At 55.3% G+C, this 24116-nt stretch overlaps 1 protein-coding gene across 1 annotated transcript in view; it reads left to right on the top strand.

The window, feature by feature from the left end:
* Window positions 1–24116, top strand: part of TNS1 (tensin 1) — a 110435-nt gene that overhangs the window by 47939 nt on the left and 38380 nt on the right. The window contains exon 13 of the mRNA XM_004701785.2: window positions 15434–16996. Coding sequence (XP_004701842.2) covers window positions 15434–16996 — 1563 coding nt within the window. The remainder of the gene's footprint in view (window positions 1–15433; window positions 16997–24116) is intronic.

The raw sequence follows: 24116 nt of genomic DNA, 5'->3' as shown, positions 1-24116 counted from the left end.
ATGCGCTTTACACAATTGATGTATGTATGGATTGTGATAAGAGTTGTATGAGCCCCTAATAAAATGATTAGAAAAAAAAAAGAAAAAAGAAAATGTCTTTAAAATGATGATGGCAGCATATGTAGAAATGTGCTTGATACAACGGATGTGTGGCTAGTTATAAGAGCTCTAAGAGCCCCCAATAAAATGATTTATTGAAGAAAAAAAAGAGATACCCTGGGGCCGATCTTCCTGCCCCCAGGTCAAATGTTTCCTGAAGCTGCTCTGTCATTAGATCCTGAAGTGTGCCTGGGTCCCCACTTCCCCCAGGGGAAGGCTTGTAGCTTTCCAGCCCCTTCCAGTCAGGGGATGGAGGGGATTAACTTTTGCCCCTCTTCCCCCAGCTCTTTTCTGTAATCTGTTTTAAGCCATGGCGGGGTGCGGGTGGAGATGGGGGTGGGGTGAGGGGATATTTGTTAGTTTTCCAAATAGAAAATAGTCACGTTGAGCACATGCTTTTTGCAAGCAAGACCCGCTCCCTCGACATATCCTCTCCCAGACCCCGGGAATCAATCCTTGGCGGTTTGTGTAGGTAGCAGAGACAGCCTGTCCTCCTGGCCCTGGGTGGTGGGCATCATTTCTGAAGGTGGGAACGGCAGTGGCAGTCGGGCATATTGTTGACAGGGATGGAGGAAGAGAGGGCTTGGCATTGACTGTGCATTGGACAGCTCAACTTCTGATTGGGGGCTGTTTCATGAGACTCTTTCTTTGCAGATCTGATGCCACGATGAAGGGGGGGCGGTGGCACAGAGAAAGGACAAACCAAATGATAATGCCTTGAACTTAAGCATTCAGGTATGAGAAATATGGGCCCAGTGAGGTAGGGTCACAGGTACCGTTCACGGCAAGGCCAGGTTAGGGAAGGAGGAGGGAGGAGCAGATACTCAGTGGTGTGTATACCCACGGCCCCCTTGTGTGGAAGGCCGTGTGCGTGGTTTCCATGTGGTCCCCAGTCCTCACAGCCTTCTCTAAGCTAGAGCTGTGAAGGTAGGTTTACAGATGAGAAACTGGAGCTCAGAGAGACTCAGTGGTTGGCTCAGGGCTACATTCGTTTTGTAAATAGTGATGACCACCTTCAAAGCATCGTCTACTTACCCCTTCAGCCCAGAAGATGCTGAGGTGATTGAGCGCCAAGGGTCCGGTGTAACCATCCAAGGCGTGGTTTGTAGAAAGGGGAACTGATCGGCCTGTTGGACTTCTCATAGACCCGAGAGCCCACTGGGGCTGTTTGCTGGTGTCCTGCTTGAGCGTGACGGAGAGCCACTGGAAGAGAGTGCTCAAGGGGGTGACGACAAGTGAGGGGAACCTGTGGCAACTTCGGGGAAGGAGGGAGTCTGTCTGTCAACAGGGAGACTCAGGAGGACACACACAGCGTGTTCAGTAGCTGAAGGGCTCTCCTGTGGGAAAGGTTTGACTTGTTCCTTGTGTATCCCCCTATACTTAATCAGGCCAGTGAGTGGAAAAGACAGGGACAAGGGAGTGTCTTAAAAGATGAGCTCTGATGAACTAGACTACTTGTGTGCTTTCAAGTTGATGACCCTTGAGCACAGCCTGCTCCAAACCAGGGCACGAGAAGAAGTTAAAAACGGGTCTAGAGGGAAAGAAAACTAATGAACGCTAAGATGTAAAATCTTAAGCGCACTCTATCTGCAGCGATCCACTTTCCAGTGCACTCTGTCTGAGGACGAAACTTGGAAAGGGTCCAAGGAGCGTAGAGTGTTTTCTTGATGACAGCTCACCCATCAAGGTGCAGGTAGACCAGGCGCCGAGGCCATTCTGCCCTGCAACATGCTTTCCTTCTTCACTCTCTCCCCGAAAAGCAGCCCTGAGTGTGGGGCCCGCAGTGGGGAGGGGAGGCCGGATGAGGTGTCTGATTTCCTGGTCCTTGGCAAAGAGGGAGAAGTAGGTGGTCTGAACCTGGCATGGCACTGCCTCTGGAGCCTGCAGTGCCAACCCTGGCTGTGAGAGGCCTGCCCACGAGGTGGGTGGGGCAGCTGCAGCCCCTCACAGTGGCTAGCTCACTGGGGCCCAGGCAAAAAGAGACTGCTGGGAGGCAGCCAGCTGGGCTGAGAGATTTCATTGATAGGCAAAGTCACAAACAACCTGCAAAGAAGGGCTGGGATTTGGTGTCCTGTTGTTAGGAATTTCACTGGGGTGGTATTTAGGACACTCTAGGACAGTGGTTCTCAACCTTCCTAATGCCGTGACCCTTTAAATCAGGGGTCCTCAAACTTTTTAAACGGGACCAGTTCACTGTCTCTCAGACCCGTTGGAGCACCGGACTATAGTTTAAAAACAAACTGAACAAATTCCTATGCACACTGCACATATCTTATTTTGAAGTAAAAAACAAAACGGGGCAAAAACACCCGGCGGGCTGGTAAAATAAATGTTCTCGGTGGGCCACATGTGGCCCGTGGGCCGTAGTTTGAGGATGCCTGCTTTAAATACACTTCCTTATGTTGTGGTGACCCCCAACCATAAGATTATTTTCGTTGCTACTTAATCACCGTAATTTTGCTACTGTTATGAATTGGGCGACCCCTGTGAAAGGGTCGTTCAACCCCCAAAGGGGTCATGACCCACAGGTTGAGAACCACGGCTCTAGGGTAATAGTGGGAACTAGAGGGCAGCCCTGTGCTTTTTGGCTGCCTTCGGACTAGGTGGTTGGGGTTGAGGGTGGACATTGCTGGCATGCACAAGGAAGAGTTACTCTGTCATTCATGATTTTCCCAGATGGCACCAAATGGAATACCAATAGCCAGTCAATCAGAGGCATCTCAGGTGGCCTGCCAGATCAATACATTGGCCAGGTGCCCACTGGCCTTGTCCGAGTGGCTATTGTTTTTGTTGCCATCCAGCTGTTGCCTCTGACTCCTGGAGACCTTGTGATGTATTCTGGCACTTGTCCTTTTTATGGTTAGTATTATTATTTTAAGGTCTCACAGTTATGCTTTGGTTGGGTAAAAGTCTACAGAGCAGATGGATTTTTCCATTCAACAGTTCACACCCATTTTGTTGACGTGACGTAACATAACGTGTGTGGGGTGGCAGACCCTGCATGTCACAGCCCTCTTCCCATGTCCCCCCTGTGTTCACTGACCCCCCATCTGCCCTTCTTTCCTGTGGCTTCCTGTCTCATTGCTGCCCTGCTGGTGTCGTGGATTTTGAGTTGGACTGCTAGCCACAAGGTCAGTTCAAGATCAGCTGGAGGAAGATAAGGTTTGTCTGCTCCCTTAAAGATTGACAGCCTAAGGGGGGCAGCGCTACTCTGTCCGGATAAGGCTACTAGGAGTCATAATTAACTGGATGCAGCGAGGTTTGTTTGGTTTTTTTAAAATCTGGTGTGGTTCGTTGTTCTAAGGCAGGCGTCCTCAAACTACGGCCCACGGGCCACATGCAGCCCGCCGAGCACATTTATCCAGCCCGCGGGGTGTTTTTGCCGCCATTGCCTGTCCTGCTTAGCAGCCGACTCATCCAGTGTGCATAGGAATTTGCTCATTTATATTTTTTAAACTATAGTCTGACCCTCCAACGGTCTGAGGGACAGTGAACTGGCCTCCTGTTTTAAAAGTTTGAGCACCCCTGTTCTAAGGAATAGGTACTTCCCTGTGTTATTGTTCACCTTCTAGACTCTCTGCTATGTGCCTGAAAGCTGAGCCACAGAGGGAGTTCAGTTCCAGGCTTGAAGGGTGACTAGAGGTCATGGTCTCTCACGTGCCACCCGTCTCTGTGTGACCAGTCAGCCTGGTCTTAAATTTTTTTTAAAATTTTATGATTTTGAGATTTGTTCCACTTTTTCCTCCCAGTCTATCCAGGACCTTTCTAAATGTTATTTTTCCAACAATTTTATTGGCATGTAATTCATAAAGCATACAAATCAGTAGCTCAATCACATCAAGAAGGGTGGGGCAGCCATTACCACAGTCGGTTTGAGAACCACTGTCTTCTCTCTTGTGTGCTTCGACAGTCAGGACCGAGATTCCTTTTAGAGCCGTTGGCTATGGTCATTGGACACCAGCTAGTTCCTTTTGGTCTCGGGGTTCACATGATCTGTGGGCCCTTGGAACTTATGGGGCCCCTCTGTCTGTATTTTCTCCACACCTCTTGGCTCTGGACGGGGCGAGGGCAATCATTGCACACAAGCCTGTTAGGCCCCAATGGCCACACAACACAGTCGGATGTAGAACGTTGTCCTTGTGGACTGTGTCTGGCCAACCTACCTCGCCAGGGGACCTCTGTGGAGCAAATGAAGGGTTGCGTGGTTCAGTGCCGCCTTCATGACCCTTGGCCTGTGAGAGTCCGCTTGGTGGCTCTGTATCTGCCCATTTTGTTGAGGGTCTGCCTGGCTGTTGTTAGAATAGCTAGGCTTTGAAAAGTTATCAAGGTGGTCCTATCAGAAATCCGGAGCTGTGCACTGAGAACTTCTCAGTGGGGCTTCTGACACACCCCCACCCCCACACACCCCCACCCGCCCAGCTGCCCTGACAGGTCCTGCTGCTCACTACTGGGGCACTTTCCTGAATGGGATGTGAGAGTCCAGGGGCCTGTGGGTATATATTTCTTTCTTCCTCTTTCTTTTTTCAAGCCAAGGAAGTGGCCTGGCTCCTAGACTCGGCCCGATGGGGAGAGGGAGTGGGAGGAGGAGGAAGAAGAGGGAGTGGGTGGGAAAGATTTCCACCTTACAGTTCAGCAGCTGGAAAATTGTTGTCATCTGTTCTGCCTTTCATTTGCTGAGAACGGAAAAAAATGTGGAAAATTTTGGGGAAATAAATCTCAGTACCCACGTAAGGAACTCCCTCCCTCCCCACTCGCACCCTCGAACTCCCTCCCCTCTGCTCCCCTCTGAGGCTCACTGTGCTTCCATGTTCTCTCCCCACCACCTTGCCTCTGCATATTGGAGCTGAGCGGGACCAGGACTAGGGCTGAGCTGTGTTGGGACGGGGCTGTGCTGACACTGGCTGCGGCTGAGTTCGGGGCAGAACTGCACTGGGATGTGGCTCCCATGGGGCGGGTGCTGTTTGGGGGCTGACCCTGGGCTGGGATTGAACTGGAGCTGGGGCTGGGCTGGGACTCAGCTGGGACCAGGCTGGGTCTGGGCTTGGGCTGAGCTGGGACTGGGTTAGGCAGGAGCTCTGAGGCTCTGCTGGGACTGGCCACCTCACCTTCTCCTGCATCTCAGCGTGGAGGGCTTGGGAAGCCACTGTGATGTCATTTAAGAGCTGTATAACTACAGGATGATAAGTGAAGCCCTGGGGACCCAGCTGGCTGAAATTACAGACAGAGTTTCTCCCACTGGCTTCCTACAAGCTGAGTACAGCCGGGAGAGCAGAGGGGGTGGGAGTGAGCGAGCCCAGGGCGTGAGGGCGGGGCGGCGAGGGGTGTGTGCGGCCGCTGGCGGGCAGGCAGGCGGCACTCGCTCCTCCCACCCCTGACAGTCCCCAGCGAGCCCGAGTGGGACACAGACAGCGCCTGGAGCTGCGACCACAGGGGATTTATTTGAAACTTGACGCACAAGGAACAGAGATCAGATTGGAGCGGCTCTTCCTCTCTCTGCCCTCCCTCTTTGGCCAGAGGGTAAGTGTCTGTCAGGCAGGGTTTTCATCCGTGTGCTTCCTTGTCCTTGCGGGGCTTCTCTGCTGGACCTGGGATGAAGAAGTGGGGGGCCTGCCATAAGCTGAGAACCCCACCCCAGGTTCCAGGGGGAGGGAGCGTGTGTGTTGAGAGAGGCTGTGGCTAGTGGCCGCTGCGTGTGGCTGACCTTGCTGTCTCCCTCCGGAAGGCGCTGCCCTAGAACAGGTCAGAGCCCTGTGGGCTGGGACTGGGTGTCTAACGAGCTGCTGGAACTCCTGCGGGGTGATGGGTTTGCGTTGGATGAGCGCGGTGCCCCTCAGACACCCCTGTTTGGTGGCTGGGTTTCCTGATCCCTTGGTGCCCACCTTCTGTCGCCAACCTCCTGTGAGTTCCCATTCATGGCTTCTCTGCACTTGGGCAGGGCTCTTGGTGGTTCCCTCAGTGCTCAGGCCAGGAATCTGAGTGGCTCAGCAGGCGCCCTGGCTGCAGAGAAGGGCTTGGGGTTGTTGTGGGTCTGGGAGCTATTTTGACTGTCCGTGTCTGCCTGCAATGGCCTGGTCTGGGATAGGCTGCGGGCAGGCAGGTGGGAGTAGCCGGCTCTGCCCAGGCTGAAGCCCTCGAGCATTAGAGTGTCCCCTGCCCAGTGGTGGGCTGTGCGTTGGCCGGGGCAAGCCTCTCCTCTTCCAGGCCCGAGGGTCTGGAATAAAAATCACAGGCAGGTTTTCTGTCCCTGTTCCCCGTCTCTGCGGGGCCAGGTATGGTTTGAAATATGATGGTGTACTGGGGACACATCCTGGGGACACATTCATCAGTGTCCATTGTTGGAGTTCTTTGAAGTCTGCTGCTCTGAGATGCCTGTCTGTGGCCATGATTGGAGAACGTTCCCAGTTGGGCTGGCTCAGCCAGCCTCCCCATGAAGCCCCCTTAGGGGAAGAGTCCTGATCTCTGAGCCCGGGAGGTGAGCCCACTTGTACTTTTTCTCGCTGTGAACTTGGGTGATTCCACGGTCATCTGTTCTGCTCCATTTAGACAATGAAGGTGGGCCAGGACTAAGTGACCCCCCCCCCCCCTTTCCAGAGATCCCCATGGCTTTTGACACACTCCCTTGGTCCAGCCCATCTTTGGGATCATTTGGGGGAGAGGGCATTGTTTTCCCTTGGGACTGGAGTGCAGACTGCCTCCTCTTCTGGTTCCTCTTGGCCCACAGACTGACATTCAGACTTGGGCTCCACCGGACACTGGGCCTCGTGCCCACTCTTTCTTTCTCGGGCCCAGTGGAATGTGGGAGGTTGCCAGGAGGAGCCCACTGGTCACTTGCCTTCTCGGGCCGGCCCACAGAGACAGGTTTGTGGCCGCCGGCGAGGTCCCTTGTACCGGAGGGCAGAGCCACCTGTGAAGGGTTTGCTAACAGCCTCCAGAAGATTCATGGTCGTTTCTGTTCTCTCTGGACCTCGGTGAGTGCTCTCTGAGGCCATCGAGCAAGTGGGAAGAAGCACAGATGGGGTGTCATTTTGCCTGGCCTGTCTGCCCCGAGCCCATCAGCAGGCATCTGAGACCTGATGCTTGTCAGGGCTGCAAACCTCTGCTGCACCCGTCACTTGCATCCCTCCATGGCAGGCTGTGGCCTCCCTGGGCGAGTCTCCATCAGAGCTTTGGAGATTTCACCTCGGCCCTCGATTCTGCCGAGCCTCCGAGGAAACCCATTCCCCCTGACAGCAGTCGCAGAGCACTCTGAGCCATGGTGAACAAAGGCGGCCTCAGTCTGCGGCCGGATGGAAATGGGTGGGAGAGCGTGGGTGGGGGCCGGGCAGGGCTCTGGCACAGACAGAGCAACCATGGCAGAGCCCTGTTGCTGATGTCACCAAGTCCCAGGAGGACCCCAGGTCACGCTCCAGCCTTGGACCGCAGATCCCCACTGCCCTCTTGCTCCCAGCACACCCCTCTCCTGGCAAGTTAAAATCCAGTGCATTGCTCTAGCCTGGGCAAGGTCTCTAGTGCCTCCAGCTGCCCAGCTCTCCCATTTTCTCTTGTATGGAGCTTGGTGGTCTTTCCAGAAGCCTGGGGTACTCCCAGAGGGATCCCTACCATCAGCACGCTAGCTTGAATACATCTTAATGTGAGGACCACCAAGGAACATGAACCTTCTTGCCCATCAACTCCCTAAAACTCCCTGTGTGCAAAAACTACACAGTAGTGCATATCCTAAGAAATGAGCTCAGGGCTCATATCAGACATACCAGGGAGTCTGTGGTCTGTGCACTGGCCTGGAATATGGTAGGTAGGGGTGCACGGCTCAGCTGGCTTATGGGGACTTCCACCTGTGCTGCTGACTCTTGGTGACACTCCGCAATCATGATTTTTTTGTTTCTGCTTTTCCCTTTCCTTTTTGGGAGTAGCTTGGGGCTCACCTGGAACCCCTGATTTCCCACCTCTCTGAATGACGCGGGAGGAGACTTGGTGGCCGACAGGACGATCAAGCTTTCTGCATTGTTTCATGCCAGGCCGCAAACATTTGTCTATCACCTAACGTGTTTGAACACTGAACTTCAAGATGCGCTGTTCAAATGGGCCCCGGGTGATGGCTCTGTTTGGGGACCAGACTCTGGAGAGAGGGAGGCAGGGAGGGGAGGAGAGAAGAGAAGGACCTTTTTCCAAGGAGGACTCAGCTTTGGGAGAAAGATAACAATGCTCATCCAGTGTGTGACCAGCGTCACAGTAGGGGGACAGCAGGGACATGGTGGAGGGAAACAGGGAGGACTGTAGGAAATGGGGCCAGGGCAAGAGAGGCTTCCCAAAGAAGGTCAGGCTGTGTCTAAGGAGGAGCAAGGAGGTTTCCAGGGTGCTTGGGTGTGGACAGTGGGGTGGCGAAGGGCGTTTCAGATGACGGAATGGCGAGGCAGGGTGGGAACGAGCATATAAATAGTCGAGTAAGAATAGAGCGGAGGGGGGATTGGAGTATGAAGAAAGTGACATTGAGCCTCCAGAAGTAGACAGAGGGATGATGATATAAGTCCAGCATGTCCAGTGGGGGTTGGGCTTGAGACCCTGTGGGTGATCAGAGGCGTTACTGATGAGCGTAAAACAGGGATGGGGAGAGGCGGGGTACAGAGTACCTGGCTATGCAGACCTAGCTTTAGCTACTTAAGTCCTAAGTCCTGTCACTCAACAGATCTGCAAGTCAGCACTCCAGTCTCCACCTAACAGACTCCAAGCAGGCTCAGGCTCAGGTTAAGTGGGCGATGCAAGCTGCCGTGGCCATTCTGATGGATGGGGATGGGGACGTTCATCCGAGTGGGGGTGTGGCTGGCTACGGGGATGGAATGGGAGGGGGCACCTCTTTGTCTCCTTCCAGAACCGCATCCTTAGCATCCTCCCTGCCGTTCTCCATCCCCATCCCAGTCCTCTGGCCCTGGCATGGCCTTTTTCAGAGCAGCCGGGGGCCCTGATGGCTACCGAGGGCGGGTGTGCATGTGGTCCACGGAATCGCTGTCGCCTGAGGAACTGACTTGGCAGATGTTGTGTTAATTGTCTTAGGTGCCGCCGAGCCTATTTTAACTCATAAGGACCCTGGGGGGCAGAGTGGAGTGGCCCCAGAGAGTTTCTTAGGCACTAATTTTGGGGGGACTAATCGCCTGGCCGTTCCCTATGGAGGCCCTGGGCTGGCCCCAACCGCCTACCTTCCCATCAGCAGCAGAGCACTTCACCATTGTGCCACTCCGGTTACTTAGTAACTGTTTAATCCATTGATTTCCCCCCCACTTTTATTTTTTGAAAAATTCGGATGTTAACTATTTATTTATTTTTATGTTAAAATATACAGCTTAAAAAACCAAACCAAAACAAACCCGGTAAAAACTAAAGCTGTGGTTTGGAAACAGCTGGCCTCAGACTTGGGCTCAGCCCTGCCCGGGTCTCTGCCCAGTGGCTGGGGTAGATAGGGGCTGTGGCCTGAGGGTTCTCCTGATCAGGATTCGTTCCTGTGTAGCCTGCTGGCACTTGCTGCCAGGCCCACCTGCCTCCCTTCCTGAATGCTCTGCAGGGCTTTTACATAGCCCACTCCCACCCTGGAGGGCTTCCGATTCCCTCCTGCCTCCTGGGGGGCCTCCGTCTGCCTCCAAACAGCCTATGCCCAAGGTGGGCAAGGTGCCTCTTCCTATTGGCACCGAATTGATTTTCCTCCACGGTGGCTGGTCATCGCTGTTCTGGGTAATGCATTCTAATGAATTGTTCTTCTGCTGGACGTAGACCCAAAGGGCTTTTTATCATGAAGGGCCCCATGTTGTAAACCTTAATAAATCACTCTCTGTTCGGAACAGCCCTTGGCTGGACTGGTTTGCATCAACCAGGTCACACCTTTTATTCTTGGGCTATCAGTCCGGAAATCGAAATAAGTGAAATCATCCCATTTCCTTTCACTGGGAGAAGGCTGCGTCCTTAATTCCAGCGTCCGAAGTCTATAGATCACCAGGGTCGGCGGTTTCACAACATGTTCCTCACCCCTGTGTGTGCCAGGACCCCTGGAAGGCTAGTTAAAATGTTCACTTTTGCCCCCCACCCCAGACTTCTGAGTGAAAACCTTAGCGCCATCATTGATGTGGGTGGCTGTGGTGCCCTCTCTGACGTACGGTGACTCACACATAACTGAAGGAAACGGGATAGGAGCTGGCATATCCTCGTGCTTGCTGGTCTGCTGTGGGACCATGGCTGTTCTCCTGTGTAGTTAGAATGCATTCTGGCCTGTGGGTCTCACTACAGTACTGGAAGGGCTGAGCCCTGCGGTGGTCCATAGGGGTTTTCTGGTAATTTCTTCATGTAGACCACCAGGTCTTTCTTCCTTGTCTATCTCATTCTGCAAACGCCACTGACATGGGTGACCTTGCTGGTATTGGAAATACGGACACCATGGCTCCTAGCACCGTCGTCTGGAAGAGTGGCAGCCTGGTGGTGGGTCTTAGGGGTAGGTAGGGCCCTGGAGTCTGCCCTTTGAACAGCTTCTCAGAGGAAGAGTGTCGCAGGAACATCAGAACCACAAAACAACTGACCGAAGGCCACAGGCCCAGAGCACCCCGCTTGTGGTCCACGTGTTCCTGGTGGCCTGTATCTGATGGGCGCGTCCCTTTGTTCCCTCCTCCTGGCAGGCTATGTGCCGGCAGCACTGTGTGCACCTCTGCTTTGTTTCGAGGAGGAAGCCTCAGGGAGCGGATCTGTATCCAAGTCAGCTGGGGATTTTCCTCAGCGCTTTCCAAAAGCATGACTCGCACATCTGGATGACGGCCGTTGTGGAATCGGGGCCCCTCCGTGCAACTAGGCTCACTGTCAAGGGTGGAGTCTGGGGCTTTGAACAGCTGTTACGAAGAACGAGAAGACATTCTCAGGCAAAGGAAGGGGGGCCTTGAACTGAGAGCCGACGTCTCAAGGTCCCTAGAAAAATGGACAGGGAGCTGGTCTTTGCTTTCCAGAGGCCAGAGGGTGGTACCTGAGCAAGGGTGTCAGGGTGGACGTGGACTTGGCACCTGGGCACTCTGGAGCTGGATCCTGAACTGCCTGGAACTTAGGTTCCTGCTGTAGGTCATCCTTCTAATCCGCCGTCACCCAGACCAGTGCCCTTGGCTCTTGACCAGTCAGATCCTCCCTCGGTCTCCTCCCATCCGGTGTCCAACTTCCTGTCTCCTGAGATGGTTCCAGCCTGGGACTTTGAGATGGAGCTAGTGGTCCCTCAGCTCTATAACCTGCACTCCACCTTCCCAGCCCCTGACTCTCCTCTCTCTCTTCTCTTCCCCCGGCGCATTCTCTCCTCTCTCTTTTGCCCTTCCTGTCTTAATAGATGGAAGGCAACACTGTGTTCCGGCTTCTTGTGGTCCCAGTAAATAGCTCTTAATGTGGTTGCGGTGGACAGGTGGATTGGGTGGTGAGAGTGTGTGTAGCAGTGTGTGGGGGGGTGTCAGGGACACTTACCTTCCATCTCAGATAGGATGGGGGTGGGGGGCAGAGTCATGCCCATACCCTGGGGCTTGGGCTGAGCCCGGGTCCTCGGTCTCCCCTTGCTGTGGTGATGGTACAGGGCCACTTGGACTGCTGGCCTTTGCTGCCAGCACTGGGTGGCCCAGAGCGTGGCATCCGCATCTTCCAAGAGTTCAGCCATGGCAGCAGCCACTCCCAGGGGTTCCCAGTGAAGGGATTTCATCACTCCGTGGTCACATCTCTCCAGTGTGCCTACTGAGTCTGCCTCACTTATGGCTTTTTTTTTGTGACGGCTGCGGTAGTTGGTCGCCCATGTGGCCCAGTAAATTTGGTAGCGGTGTCTTTAGAACCAGTGAAGAAAGCGGCCCTCTCAGAAAGAGCCAACCAAATCCACTCCCACTGAGCTGAGCCTGACTGATAGCAGCTACCCTATAGGGCAGGCGGAACTAACTGCTCCGAGTTTCGCAGACCACATCTTCCCGGGAGCACAAAGCCTCGTCTTCTCCCTGCAGAGCGGCTGCTAGGTTCAAATGGCTAACCTTGCAGTTAGCAGCCCAGCGGGCAGAAAGGTGTGGTAATCTACTCTTGTGTACCGAGCCACCGGACAGTGGGTCTGAATCAAGCGTGAGGCCTCAGAACAGGCCTGCTTTCTCTGGAAGGGAAGGACGGCTCTCATCTTTGCTTCTCAGTGGCCTCTGTGCCCCAGTGCTGTATCGAGGCCAGCGGACACGCCACCCTTTGCTTCATAGACCCTTTCCTAGCCCGTGTGAGCAGGGACGAGGAGGTGAGGGGACTAGAGGTGACCACAGGCCTGGAGGCTGCACCCTGGCACCTCAACCTGCGGGCTGCCAAAGCATGCGGGGATGAGACTGGACTCTTAGCTCAGCGGTGATTGAGGCCCCACAGGAAGGAAGGAGAGGCAGTTCATCAGACCCCCGCTGGTTTGAGTGTGCGGGTGCCCATTCCCTGGGGAAAGCCCCTGCCTTCACCTGTTTCCCCTCTGCAAACAGTCAGTTGGCGTCTGTTGGCCTGGCACTTGGTGAGGCACGTCTGGGAGAAGGAGCCCAGTTCTGTGCGGGAGTGGGGCATAAGGGGAGCCTCTTTCCCCTTCAGCACCTCTCTTTATACCCCAGAAGCACTAGCTTGCTCTGGCTTGGACCCCCTTAGGGAGATGACAGACCAATTGGGAGGAGGCTGCTTCTGGGCCCCAGGCATGAGGGGCAGGGCGGCAGGGATTCAGAGCATATTTTAGTCAGAGGACTCCAGCTTTTTCCAGTTCAGACCGGTCCCCCTCCCTGGGATCCCCGAGCTGCTGTGACACTGGCCCAGTGTCCCCTGGCCCAGTGTTGCTTGGGGCCGGCTGTTGGCTGAGGGCCCGCAGCTCTGGGGACAGCTGGGGGCAGAGCCACTGTGGCTGTGGGCGGAGATGCTGCCCTGAGTGTGGGTAGGGGCAACATGAGCTATGCAGGGCGTCTCTTGGAGCACTGGGTGACGTGGGTGCTGGGTACGTGGTGTGTGTGTGTGTGTGTGTGTGTGTGTGTGTGTGTGTGTGTATTTTGCTCAGGATGTTCCTGTTTTGTGGTTGTCTGCGCACTTGTTTCTTGCCTTGGGCTTCTGTCCGAGGATTTATTTTTAGAGGCTGCCACTTCGGGCCTCAGGCTTGGTCCTGGGGCATGGTCGGCACCTTTGAATTTGTGTGGGCTTAAATTTAAGGGGTGTGTCTTTTGTGAGTTTATTTTCCTTGGTGTGTGTGTGTGTGTGTGTGAGAGAGAGAGAGAGAGAGAGAGGAGATGGTGTGGCATATTCAAAGTTAGGTGGCCTTCAAGAGAAATGAGTTCCGATATTAAACCCCAGTTTGAGCAGGTCCCGTGTGATTGCAAATACCCGTGTTCCCGTCCCAGGGCTGTGTGTCGCCATGTGTAAGACAGTAAGAGCACTCCTTTTACAGGGTTAGGGAAAATGCATGAGCAAAGTGCCTAGCATTGTATTTGGCACATAGTAGGTGTTCTCTGAATGTTGGATGTTCTCTCTGTGTGTGTGTGTGTGTGTGCATGCTCACATATGCACACGTGCTCACACACACATACACATGCTTCCCACTGAGGTTCAGGGTGTGGTGCGGGTGGGTGTACCTTGTGAGTGCATGTGTCTGTGATTCGGGTGACTTCTGGTCTGCATGTGTGCCTGTGTCCATGTCTGCTGGGTGGCTCAGGGCTGGATGGGGTGTGCAGGGTGTGGGAGGAGGACTTTCTTTTCCTGCCCACGGGGCCCTGGATTCGAGTGAGGGCAGGGAGGCGTGCCTGCGTGTGCTGTGTGTGTGTGTGTGTGTGTCTTGGGCCCCCAGGCGGGGCTACCAGCTGTGCCGGGTGTGAAATCATCCAGCTCCTCTGGGTGGGGGAAGTTTTTCGTTCCTGACTCAGCCGGTTGGCCAGGAGCCCCGGGCGCAGCTCACTTTTTCCTTTCAGCGAAAGTGTTGCTTGTGGGGCCCCAGGGCTGTCTGCAGACACAGGGACATTGGGCATGCCTCCTCCTGATGGAAACTTCTAAGATGCCCCCCTCCAGTCCCTCGATCCCACTGCTCCAGCACCTCCAAGGGACCCGGTGTTTTGAGGGTGAGGGCGGCCCTCATCCCTGGCCTGCAGGCTTTGTGGAGCAGGCTTGACCAGCACTTCTGGGGGCCTTGGTTGACTCAGCAGGGGGTGTCCGGGACCTCGTTTTGCTAGCCACTGCCTGGCTGACTGCTGCCCTTTACCCAAGGCTTCGAGGTGTGTGATGAGCGGGGGGTGGGTGAGGAGTGGGCAGGGCTGGGGAAGGCCCTGGAAATGTGGCCGTGGGTGGGGTAAATTGTGTTTTCTGTCCGAAAGGTTCCAGACAATTCTTTGTGTGGAGCCAGAGACAAACCCAGCTGTCGAGGTTGAGCCCCGGTTTGTCTTAGAGAGTCGCAGCCCTGCTTTCCAGTGGGGAGCCCCTCCCCGCACCCCCACTGTCCTGCTAGGCTGTCCCAGGGGGGAGAAACTTGGCTCTCCACACCTCTACATGAGGTTGAGACCCTGGCTGCCTTTCCGGGAATTCCTGGAGTCTGGGAGGAGGGGCATGGATGTGTGTGTGGTGGGTAGACCACCCCCCCTGCTTCTTAGTGGGATGTCATCAGTTAGGAGTGAAGGGTAGTGACCATGTGATGGGCTGGCTTCCGATGTGGGCTTTTCAACACACACACACACACACACACACACACACACACACACACACACACATCCACACTTGCCACCTCCTGGAATATTGGTGTGTCCATCTCTTCTAACCTGCTTTGATGGGGGCAGTGGTGGCTTGGGGCTAGACTTCCTGTCGCCTCGGCTAGATTCCGGCCAGTACCCCGGGTGCAGTCAGTGGAGCCTTGTGCATGTCTCTTTGAAGCTGAACAGGCGCCAGCTGAGCTTCCCAACTAGAAGCAAGACCTAAGACCTTTTGAAAATCAACCAGGGGGAACTCTCTGGGCCACAGCAGTGCTACCCACAGCCGATCTCGGGCACGGAGCTTTGCTCCGTTGTGCTTGGGGTCACCAGGAGTCAGGAGTTTATCCCCATTTTACAGAGAAGGAGACCGAGGCCGAGAGAGGAGCCAGGTACCTGTGGCCAGGTAGCTAGTCCAAGCTTAGAGCCAGGCTGTGAACTGGCCACATTGCTTCCCTGCCCAGTCCTAGGCTTTGCCTGAAAGCCTGGGGTGGGGGTCCCTTTAGTCTCTCCCTCTCCCCGCTCAGCCCCTGGGAAGGGTGGCCCTGCTCTTAGCACCATTCTCAGGAGAACAGAAGGGGCCTGCGCCCCTACTGACGTCTCTGTCGCCCTGACCTTCTCTCTTGCAGAGGTGGTGGGACACACCCAGGGCCCACTGGACGGCAGTCTCTACGCCAAGGTGAAGAAGAAGGACTCCCCGCACGGCAGCACTGGGGCCATCAGCACCGCGCGCCCCACCCTCTCGGCCACCCCCAACCACGTGGAGCACACGCTCTCTGTGAGCAGCGACTCGGGCAACTCCACCGCCTCCACCAAGACAGACAAGACCGATGAGCCGGCCCCCGGCCCCGCCAGCGTCCCAGCTGCCCTGAGCCCTGAGGAGAAGCAGGAGCTAGACCGCCTGCTCAGTGGCTTTGGCTTAGAGCGCGAGAAGCCAGGCCCCATGTCCCACGGCCAGCACTTCAGGGCCCGACAGGCTGGGGGCCCTGCCGCGCCCTCCACTGGCCGCCATGTTGTCCCAGCCCAGGTGCATGTCAATGGCGGGGCCTTGGCATCTGAGCGGGAGACGGACATCCTGGATGATGAGCTGCCCAACCAGGACGGGCACAGTGTGGGCAGCATGGGCACGCTGTCCTCCCTGGATGGGGTCACCAACATCAGTGAGGGAGGCTACCCTGACACCCTGTCCTCACTGACCAATGGTCTAGACAAGTCCTACCCCATGGAGCCCATGGTCAATGGTGGGGGCTACCTCTACGAGTCAGCTAGCCGAGTGGTCCCTGCCCATGCTGGCCCTCATGCCCCCATGTGGCCCTCCTACTCCGCCCAGGAGGGTTTAGCCAGGCACCAGCAGGAGGGGCCCCACCCCTCCTGGCCTCAGCCGGTGACCACCTCCCACTATGGCCAGAACCCCAGCAGTATGTTCCGCTCACAGTCCTTTCCCGAAAACGAGTCCCCGCTGCCCCCAGCTCCAGCCCGCAGTGGAAGCAGCCGGGAGGCAGTCCAGAGGGGGCTGAATTCCTGGCAGCAGCAGCAGCAGCAGCAGCCTCATCCCCCTCCCTGCCAGCAGGAGAGAGCCCACTTGGAAAGTGTGGGGCCCAGCAGGCCCGGCCTTCATTCTTTGACTGAGACCCCCACCCCCAGCCTCCCTGAGTTCCCCCTGAGGGCAGCGTCTCAGCAGGAGATTGAACAGTCCATCGAAGGCCTCAACATGCTGATGCTGGAGCTGGAGCCAGTCTCGGCCGCTGCCCCTCTCCACAAGTCTCAGAGTGTCCCAGGGGCCTGGCCCGGGGCTGCCCCACTCTCCTCCCAGCCGTACTCTGGAGCCGCCCGCCAGTCCCAGCCGTTGACCCAGTCCAGATCGGGCTACATCCCCAGCGGGCACTCCCTGGGCACTACTGAGCTGGCCCCTAGGGCCATCCTGGAGCCCATCCCGCTGGGTAGGGCATTCTCGCCTTATGACTACCAGCCCAGTCAGAGTTTCCGTCCGAAGAGCCCAGTCTCCTCCACCTCCTCGTCTGCCTTTCTCCCAAATGCCCATAGCCCCCCAGGGCCCCAGCAGCCCCCAGCCTCTCTTCCGGGCCTCACCTCGCAGCCTCAGCTCCCACCAAAGGAGGGGGCTTCAGACCCATCCCGAACTCCAGACGAAGAGCCGTTGAATCTGGAAGGGCTGGTGGCCCACCGGATAGCAGGTAAGAGCCTGGGACCATTGATCCTGCGTGTTTTATCCCCTCCTTCCCACCTCTGCCCTCCCCACTGTGGCCTTGACTGGTCACCTTCGGTTGGTGCTGCTTTAGGCTGGTCAGAGACCCTGTGCCAGCCACACCTTCCTGCATTCCTGCCTGCTGGGTGCTAGGTTGGGCCCTGAGATACAGAGATGACTGTCTCTCAGCTTCTACCTTCAAGGAGCTTACTGTCTAGGGAGGGGACAGGACATCCTCCCAGTACAGTACACAGTACATAGATAGGACATCCTCCCAGAAGACAGTGTGTGCTGCAATGGGGATGGGCACCAAGGGCTCAGAACCCCGGGGGCAGCAAGGCCTGCCACCTTGGCCAGTCAAGGAGAGCTTCCTGGAGGTGGGGTTTGTGGGGCTGCAGTGTCATGTGGCTGTTCTGGGCAGAAAGGAGAGGCACCCAGTGACTGACCTCAGAGCTCCGTCTCTACATGGGAGGTCTGTGGGGGAGGAACAGGGAGGAGCTGAGGGAGGCCTCTACAGATACTCCTTCCTCCTTCCCTCCTGGCCCCCAAGGAGCTGGAGACAAGCTCCTTTGCCTCTGAGTGTTCAGCCCTGGGAGGGTCTTTCTGGGCATCTCTGTATTTCTGAGTGCGGGTCCTGGTGGTAGGGCTGACCTGTGTGGGTGGGAAGCAGGTTGTGGGGAACAAGGCTCCCTGTCCCTGTCGGTTGGGCACTTCTCCCTGGAGAGAGGGGCGAACAGTTGAACTTATGGAGAGGGAAAGCAAGAAAGTCCCCAGCCGAGCTGAGCACCCAGGACCATGTCGGGCGGGATGGAAGTGGGTCCTTTCTCCCCTACTAGCCCATGGCCGGTCCACGGGGCACGCGAAAGGGGTGGGCGGTCCTTTGGGTTGACTCTGTGGTAGCGGGGAAACCAGGCAGGGGTGGAGTCTGAGTACGGGGCTAGGTGGTGTGGGGCTACCCTCCATTCGGGGAGCAGAAGAGGAGCCTGAGCAGCTGGCTCTGCCCTCCACCCCTCCTAAATTCAGGGGAAACCGAGTCACGGGCAGCTGCAGGGAGGGAAGGAGGCACCCTCCCTGGGGATAGATGGTGGGTTTGGGGAAGCAGCTGACTTGGGCTGGGTCCAGGCCCTGGGTGTAGGGCAGGGACGCCCTTCACCTGTGCTTCAGAACGGAGCAGAGTGGACACTTGTAACTCCTTCTCCGCAGGCTCTTGTGCCGAGAGCTCTGAGGGGACGCTGAGGCCTGTCCTGAAGCGCCTGGTTCCCTAGGAGGTCATGGTGGGCCGTTGGGCAAACACCCTGATTTACTGCCCAGCTTCACCTTCTGTGCAATGGGCATTGTCCAGAGCCACTGGGGCCCGGGCGCTCCCATGGAATGAGCCTGCCCAATTCCCTGCCTCCAGGCAGATTGGACTCCGGCCCCCACCTCAGGCCAGCAGTACCCTCACAGAGCCTCGAAGGTCCTTCCCCAGGATGCTTGTGGCCCAGGGCCTCTGCCCAGAACCCATGTTCCTTGGACCCACCTCTAGGGAGTCACACGATAGAAGGAAGAGAGAGCAGCACATAGCCGCTCCATCTAGGAGTCAGATGTGGGCCAGCCCAGGAGGCCTGCCCTGCTCTTTGATCTGGCCTGGGATCGAGCGTTCGGCCGGAGGAGGGGACTGCAGAGAAGTTAGAGCTTCATTGTGGTTTGTGAAGGTTCCAAGGGGGAGGACAGACGGCCCCTTTCCATCCCTGAGGAAGACAAGGGACTCGCCCCATGTTGAACAGAAAGGAAGGACTGGGGATCTTCAGGAGAAGGCAGTTCTGGCCTCCCGGTACTAACAGTCACCTTACAGTGGTGGCCCCTGCTTCTTTGGCAGGAAGGGGGTGAGCAATTCTCTGTTGGGAGTAAGGTAGTTCATAGGTCAGTGTAATGGACTGCCTCATGTCTCACAGTCCCCATCCCATAGTCTGGGACAAACCTAGGCACACATGGTGCTCAGTAGGAGCCTTTATCTTACCTCCACTCTCCCCTACCTTTGGGTGTGTATGGAACACCAAATGGGTATACCTGGTCCATTGTAGTACTGGAGCCAGCTCATATAGACTTACAAGAGGCAATTGTTGGATATTCAGGATTGTAGGGAGCCAGTTAAACTATATCTTGGAATTGGCCATCATGGTAGTGTTTACACCACAGAAATTGGCAGTTGGGGCTACATCCCCTGAAAGGCTAACCTACCATTACCTTTACCTAAAAATCAAAGCAGAGGATTCCTTGCTCTACTGCGAAGGTGACTTGCTCTTTGGGACACTCCAGATGGCACTCTGTCCCACATCTAGACCTCTGGGATAATGACCCTCTTGGATGCATTGTCAACAGAGGCCCATCCCTCCTACTTACTTTAGTTTCCTTTTTCGGGGTGGTGGTGGTGGTAGAATAAAGCTACGGAATTTCCTGGGGGATTGAATTCTGTCCCCAGTATTTGGCGTTGTGGTTTGATGTGTAGTGACCACTCTAGTTGACTGGTGGGCAGGATCCGTAGACTTCTCTTTAGAGAAGCAGGAGGTATTCCTTCCCCTTAATGAGATTCTTCCTCAAATGACCCTTGGTAGCATAGTGATTATGCATTGGGCTGCTAACTTCAAGGTCAGCAGTTCGAAACCACCAGACACTCCTTGGGAGAAAGGCAGGGCTTTCTCCTCCAATAAAGAGTTGCCGTCTCAGAAACTCCTAGGGGCAGTTCTACCCTGCCTTCTAGGGTCGCTAGGGGTTGGCATCAACTCGATGGCAGTGAGTTTGAGCATTTGAAAGTTTGCTCAAGAGGGAGCCATAGCCCTCACGGGCCCTGGGAGGCTGTCCACGTAATGGATCTCTCCTCAGTCGTTTTTCTCATCAACTCTCAAGGTCTTGACCCTCAACCTCCATATTCGCTTGCCTTCTCGGCAAGAAGTCAGAGGCAGTGATATGGTGCTGACGCTGTTCCCAGCCCCCAGCCCTGCTACCATGTCCTCCATGAGCCGTGAATGACTCAGCCAGGGAAGAGATGAGGAGAGGAAGTCACATTCTTCCCCCCTCCCACCAAGGGCTAGTCATCAACAGGATTTCTTTTGTCCGTAGTTTCTACTTAAACAACTTCCTTATAGCCCTTCAGGAGATTTTCAGTGGTGATTTAGGTAGTGAAAGGAGAGAAGGACACTGGGAGTAGTAACGCCTGGGAGCCCCTGAGGACGGACTGTAGCCCCTCCTCTTTCTGCTCCTTCTACCTTCTGCTGCGAGAAGCTTCACATGAGGAAGCCAGGGAGTTGGGAGCTGAGGGAAGACCTTGACTTGGTTCCTCCTGGCTTTCTCCCGTGTTTTCCTTGGCTGCCCTCCACGCCTCAGTACTCTGTCCTTGGTTCATTCCACTTGACCCCACTGCCTGGTAAGTCTAATTTCAGCGCAGAGCTCAGAAAATGAGTCATTTTTGTTTGTTTTGACTTGATGAAGGTAGGTGTCAGAAACATGTAGCACACATCACACTTTCTTGCAAACCACGAGAAGACTTTCCATTGTGGTCAGGGACGAGATAAGGGGCCTGTTACCACCCCTAGTATTCAGTGGTGTGTCAGCTGTCCTCGTCAGTGCAATACGACAAGCGAAAGAAAGGAGAGTCAAGAGTTGATGAGTCCAGTGGAGTTATCGTATGCTTCTGATTCCGTGACTGGACCGATCTCAGATATCACTAGAGATAGAGATATCAGCGCATACCGGAAGCCAGATATTATCTTTAAGGAGTCAAATGTTTAGTAGGGGAGGAAAGAACTGGAAGTATGTAGAAAGTGCCGTGAGGGTGAAGGGGGGAGGGGTTAAAGATTGAGTGTGGGTTTTAAACGAAGCCTTGACATAGGGGTCTGATTTTGAAAGTGGGCAGGGTCACTCAGGTCCCTAGTGAACAGTCAGGCGAAGAGCGGAAAGCACAGGAAATAGTTGATGGATGGCGAGCAGATAAGAGCACATCAACGCTTTGAAAAGAGTCAAGAAAGATTGACCGCCTCTGCAGGCTTCGGGTAGTAGACGGAGCGCGGGCTTACCTAGGGCGCTATGAGAAGTCCTCCCTGTGCCTCAGTCAGGGCGTGCGATGTGGTCAGAGTTGTAGGTCAGAACAGGCACCTGGCGAGGCCGGACAGGAAACGTGGAAAACAGGAGCGTGGGATGAGAGAGAGGCTAGGACTTTGTTAGATAACCTAGGTGATGGGAGGCTGCCCATGGGAATGAAAAAGAAACAATAGTTACTAAGGTCTCTGGGAGTGGAGCCAAGACACTTACAGACTGATTGGATGTGGGGAGTCAAGGGAAGGAAGGCTTCCAAGAAGACTGCGGGTCCAGGGGTAGAAACGGTGGGAGTCAGGAGGCAGAGCCAGCGTGGTGCCAGATGAAGACTGGTAGCAGATAGACTGAGTCTGAGGTGTCAATGTAACCTCTACGTCGTGATAGCCCATGCTTTACCTATCACGGTAAACACCAGGAGTTGGAGCTTACAAGAGTAGAGGGGACCTCAGAGCAGCGAAGGGTGAAGCTTCGGGTTTGGGAAGAAAAGGACTTGGTGGTCATGAGGGGAAGTGGAGGGCGCAGAGAGCACTGGCAGGGGCTGTAGGGCTCATCGAGTGATGCCTCTGGAGGAGGAGGCTCTGAGGGTCACCAGGGCCATGTTGGAGAGGTCACAAGAAGGAGGGCGGGGACAATTCGCCAAGGAGGAGGCCGCTGGTGATTTCCAAAAGCATGTATTCTGTAGAGTGCTGGTGACAGATGTCAGACCCTGAGGGAGTGAGGGGTGGGTGGAGTGAGAAGTGAAGACAGCCCGCCAATCACGCTTTTGAGTGGCTTTGTGATCAAAAGGGAGGGAATGGTCGCTATCTGGGGCGGCGAGTTGCGTGGTACTTACTCTCTTGTAACTATAGGAGTCCAGAGACTATTTTTAGGTAGGTTAAGCTGAAGGGGGAGAGATGGACTGTGGAGGAAGGAGGAAGAAGAAGAAATACAGTGATCAAATAAGAGCTCTTAAGAGAGAAGAGGCTTTCGAGCTCAGGTGATTTAGACTCAACCAGGAGATAGGAGACCTTATGAAATAAAGAATGGATACATATACAATTGGTTTTTTTATAAATGGTGTAACGATTGGAAAGCTTAAAGGGAGAACCCATTCGTGGTTTATGTTGGGGAGAGAAGTCAAGGCATGTGCACGCACTTATTCAGCACGAGCAGTGCATCCATGCTGCCTGCTGGGGATGATGGCAAATGAAAGGCAAAAGCCCTTGCCCCCACGAGGCTTCCGTTCTAGTTAGAAGAGATGGATAATAAACAAACAAGCAAATACCATCTAATCGGTCTAATCGGTGCCACTTAGAGAGTCAACGCCAAGTTGAAGTGCCCGTGAAAGGGAGAGGGTGGATGGGCAGGTGTACTTTCCGTAGGATGGATGGTCGGGAAGGCTTGAGGGAAGGGGCCAGGAGGGTCAGCATGTGCAAAGGCCCTGAGGAAGGCGCCTGGTGTGACTAGAGCAGAATGACCGGTGGGGGTGGGGGGTGGGCACAGTGCAACGTGATGTCAGAATGAGGCCCAGTCTGCAGTGGGTCTTGGAGGTGATGAGAAGAACTTTGGCTTGGACCCTGTGTGGCATGAGAAGCCTTTGGGCAGAGGTGACAACAGCGACATTGTTCTCTGCGCTCAGGATGGAAGGAGGCAGACTGGTGAGGACCCTGCTGCTCTTGGTCAGAGGGTAGCAGTGGAGAGGGGGAGAAGCCCTCAGATGGTAGAGATAGTTGGAAGGTAAGGCCAATCGGATTTACAAATGGATTAGAGACAGGATGTGAGAGAAAGGGGGCGGGGGTCAAGGTTTTTGGCCTCCATTGGTCTTGGCCGAGGTGGGTAAGAAGGTGGAAAGCAGGTTCAGAAGGAATATTGGAAGTGCGAGTTTGGATTTTAGGTTTCCAAAGTTCATGAGATAGCTGAGATGGTTGGCGATACAGATCAGAACTTGAAGGGGAAAGATGGGCGCTCAGAAAGGAATTCTGGAGTTGTGGTGTACAAACATCCGCCAAGTCTGGCACTGAATTCCGCACAGCACCTCAAAGTGCACACAGGGTGGGTTGAGAAGAGGGGTCAGGACTGAGTCTCAGGCCTCCCGCCTGCAGAGGCTGGGGTCCCAGGGTAGACCCATCGAAGGAGACGCTAGTGGAGCAGCTTGGGAAGTCGAGGAAAGCTGAGGAGCATGGTGTCCTGGAAGGCACTGGAAGAGAATGAACCCGAGGGTTGGGCAGAGTCTGTGCTGCGAAGGGGAATTGGGAGGCTGCAAGGATGCAGACGGTGATACTGTAGCAGGGCCTCCTCATAGTCCTCCAAACAGATGCACGGCAGGACTCTGTGTGATGGTGGCCGGCTGCTTCCGGCGGGAGTGGGAGAGTGTGGTACCCACGGGGGAGGATTGGAGAGTGAAAGGCTGAAGGAAGCCAGCATATGTGACCTCTGAGCTCAGACCAGGGAGGGGCCCAGCTGCATCAGGAAGGGGCAGGTCACCCCGGGAGGAGGAGAGACTCTGGGTTTGCTGTAAGAGGAGCGTTTGGGGTGACCGAGGTGGAACTTTCCTGGCCCGAACCAGCACCTTATTCTTTCTGCTCTGGGGGTAAACAAGAGAAAGGCGTGGTGCCCTGCCCTTCCCTTCTCCCCCCTGGTGTGTGGGCAGATCCCGAACTCCCAACACCAAGTAATCTTGATTTTTCTCTGTTTTTGTTTTTGTTTCGTCTTGTTTGATGCCTTGTCCCCTGCGTTCCCCGTGTGTCCCCCGTCCGTCTGTCCTCTGCGCTGTTGGCGTGGTGCCCTCCTTGCCTGGTGTGTCCCTTCCACCCTCGCCTTCCTCTGGCCTGCCTCCCGCTCCCTGCCGGCTCCTCTGGGGTGGGGGTCGGGCAGCATATAATGCCAAACTGCAGGACATTGGGCAGAGCGGCAGCTTCTGGCACCCTCCTCTCCACCAGCTCCGATCTGCTTCCATCTCTGGTTGGTTCCTCTCCTCCCTTCTTCCATGAGAGCTCTCTGCCCTTTGTCTCCTCTCCTCTCCTCTCCCCTCTCTCCTCCCCTCTCTCTCTTTCCTCTCT

Source organism: Echinops telfairi, unplaced genomic scaffold (genome assembly GCF_000313985.2).
Source record: "Echinops telfairi isolate 266 unplaced genomic scaffold, ASM31398v2 ScPeMD7_3;HRSCAF=10, whole genome shotgun sequence".
Taxonomy (NCBI): domain Eukaryota; kingdom Metazoa; phylum Chordata; class Mammalia; order Afrosoricida; family Tenrecidae; genus Echinops; species Echinops telfairi.
Note: the sequence above shows the minus strand (reverse complement) of the source record. Positions and strands in the feature narration are given on the sequence as shown.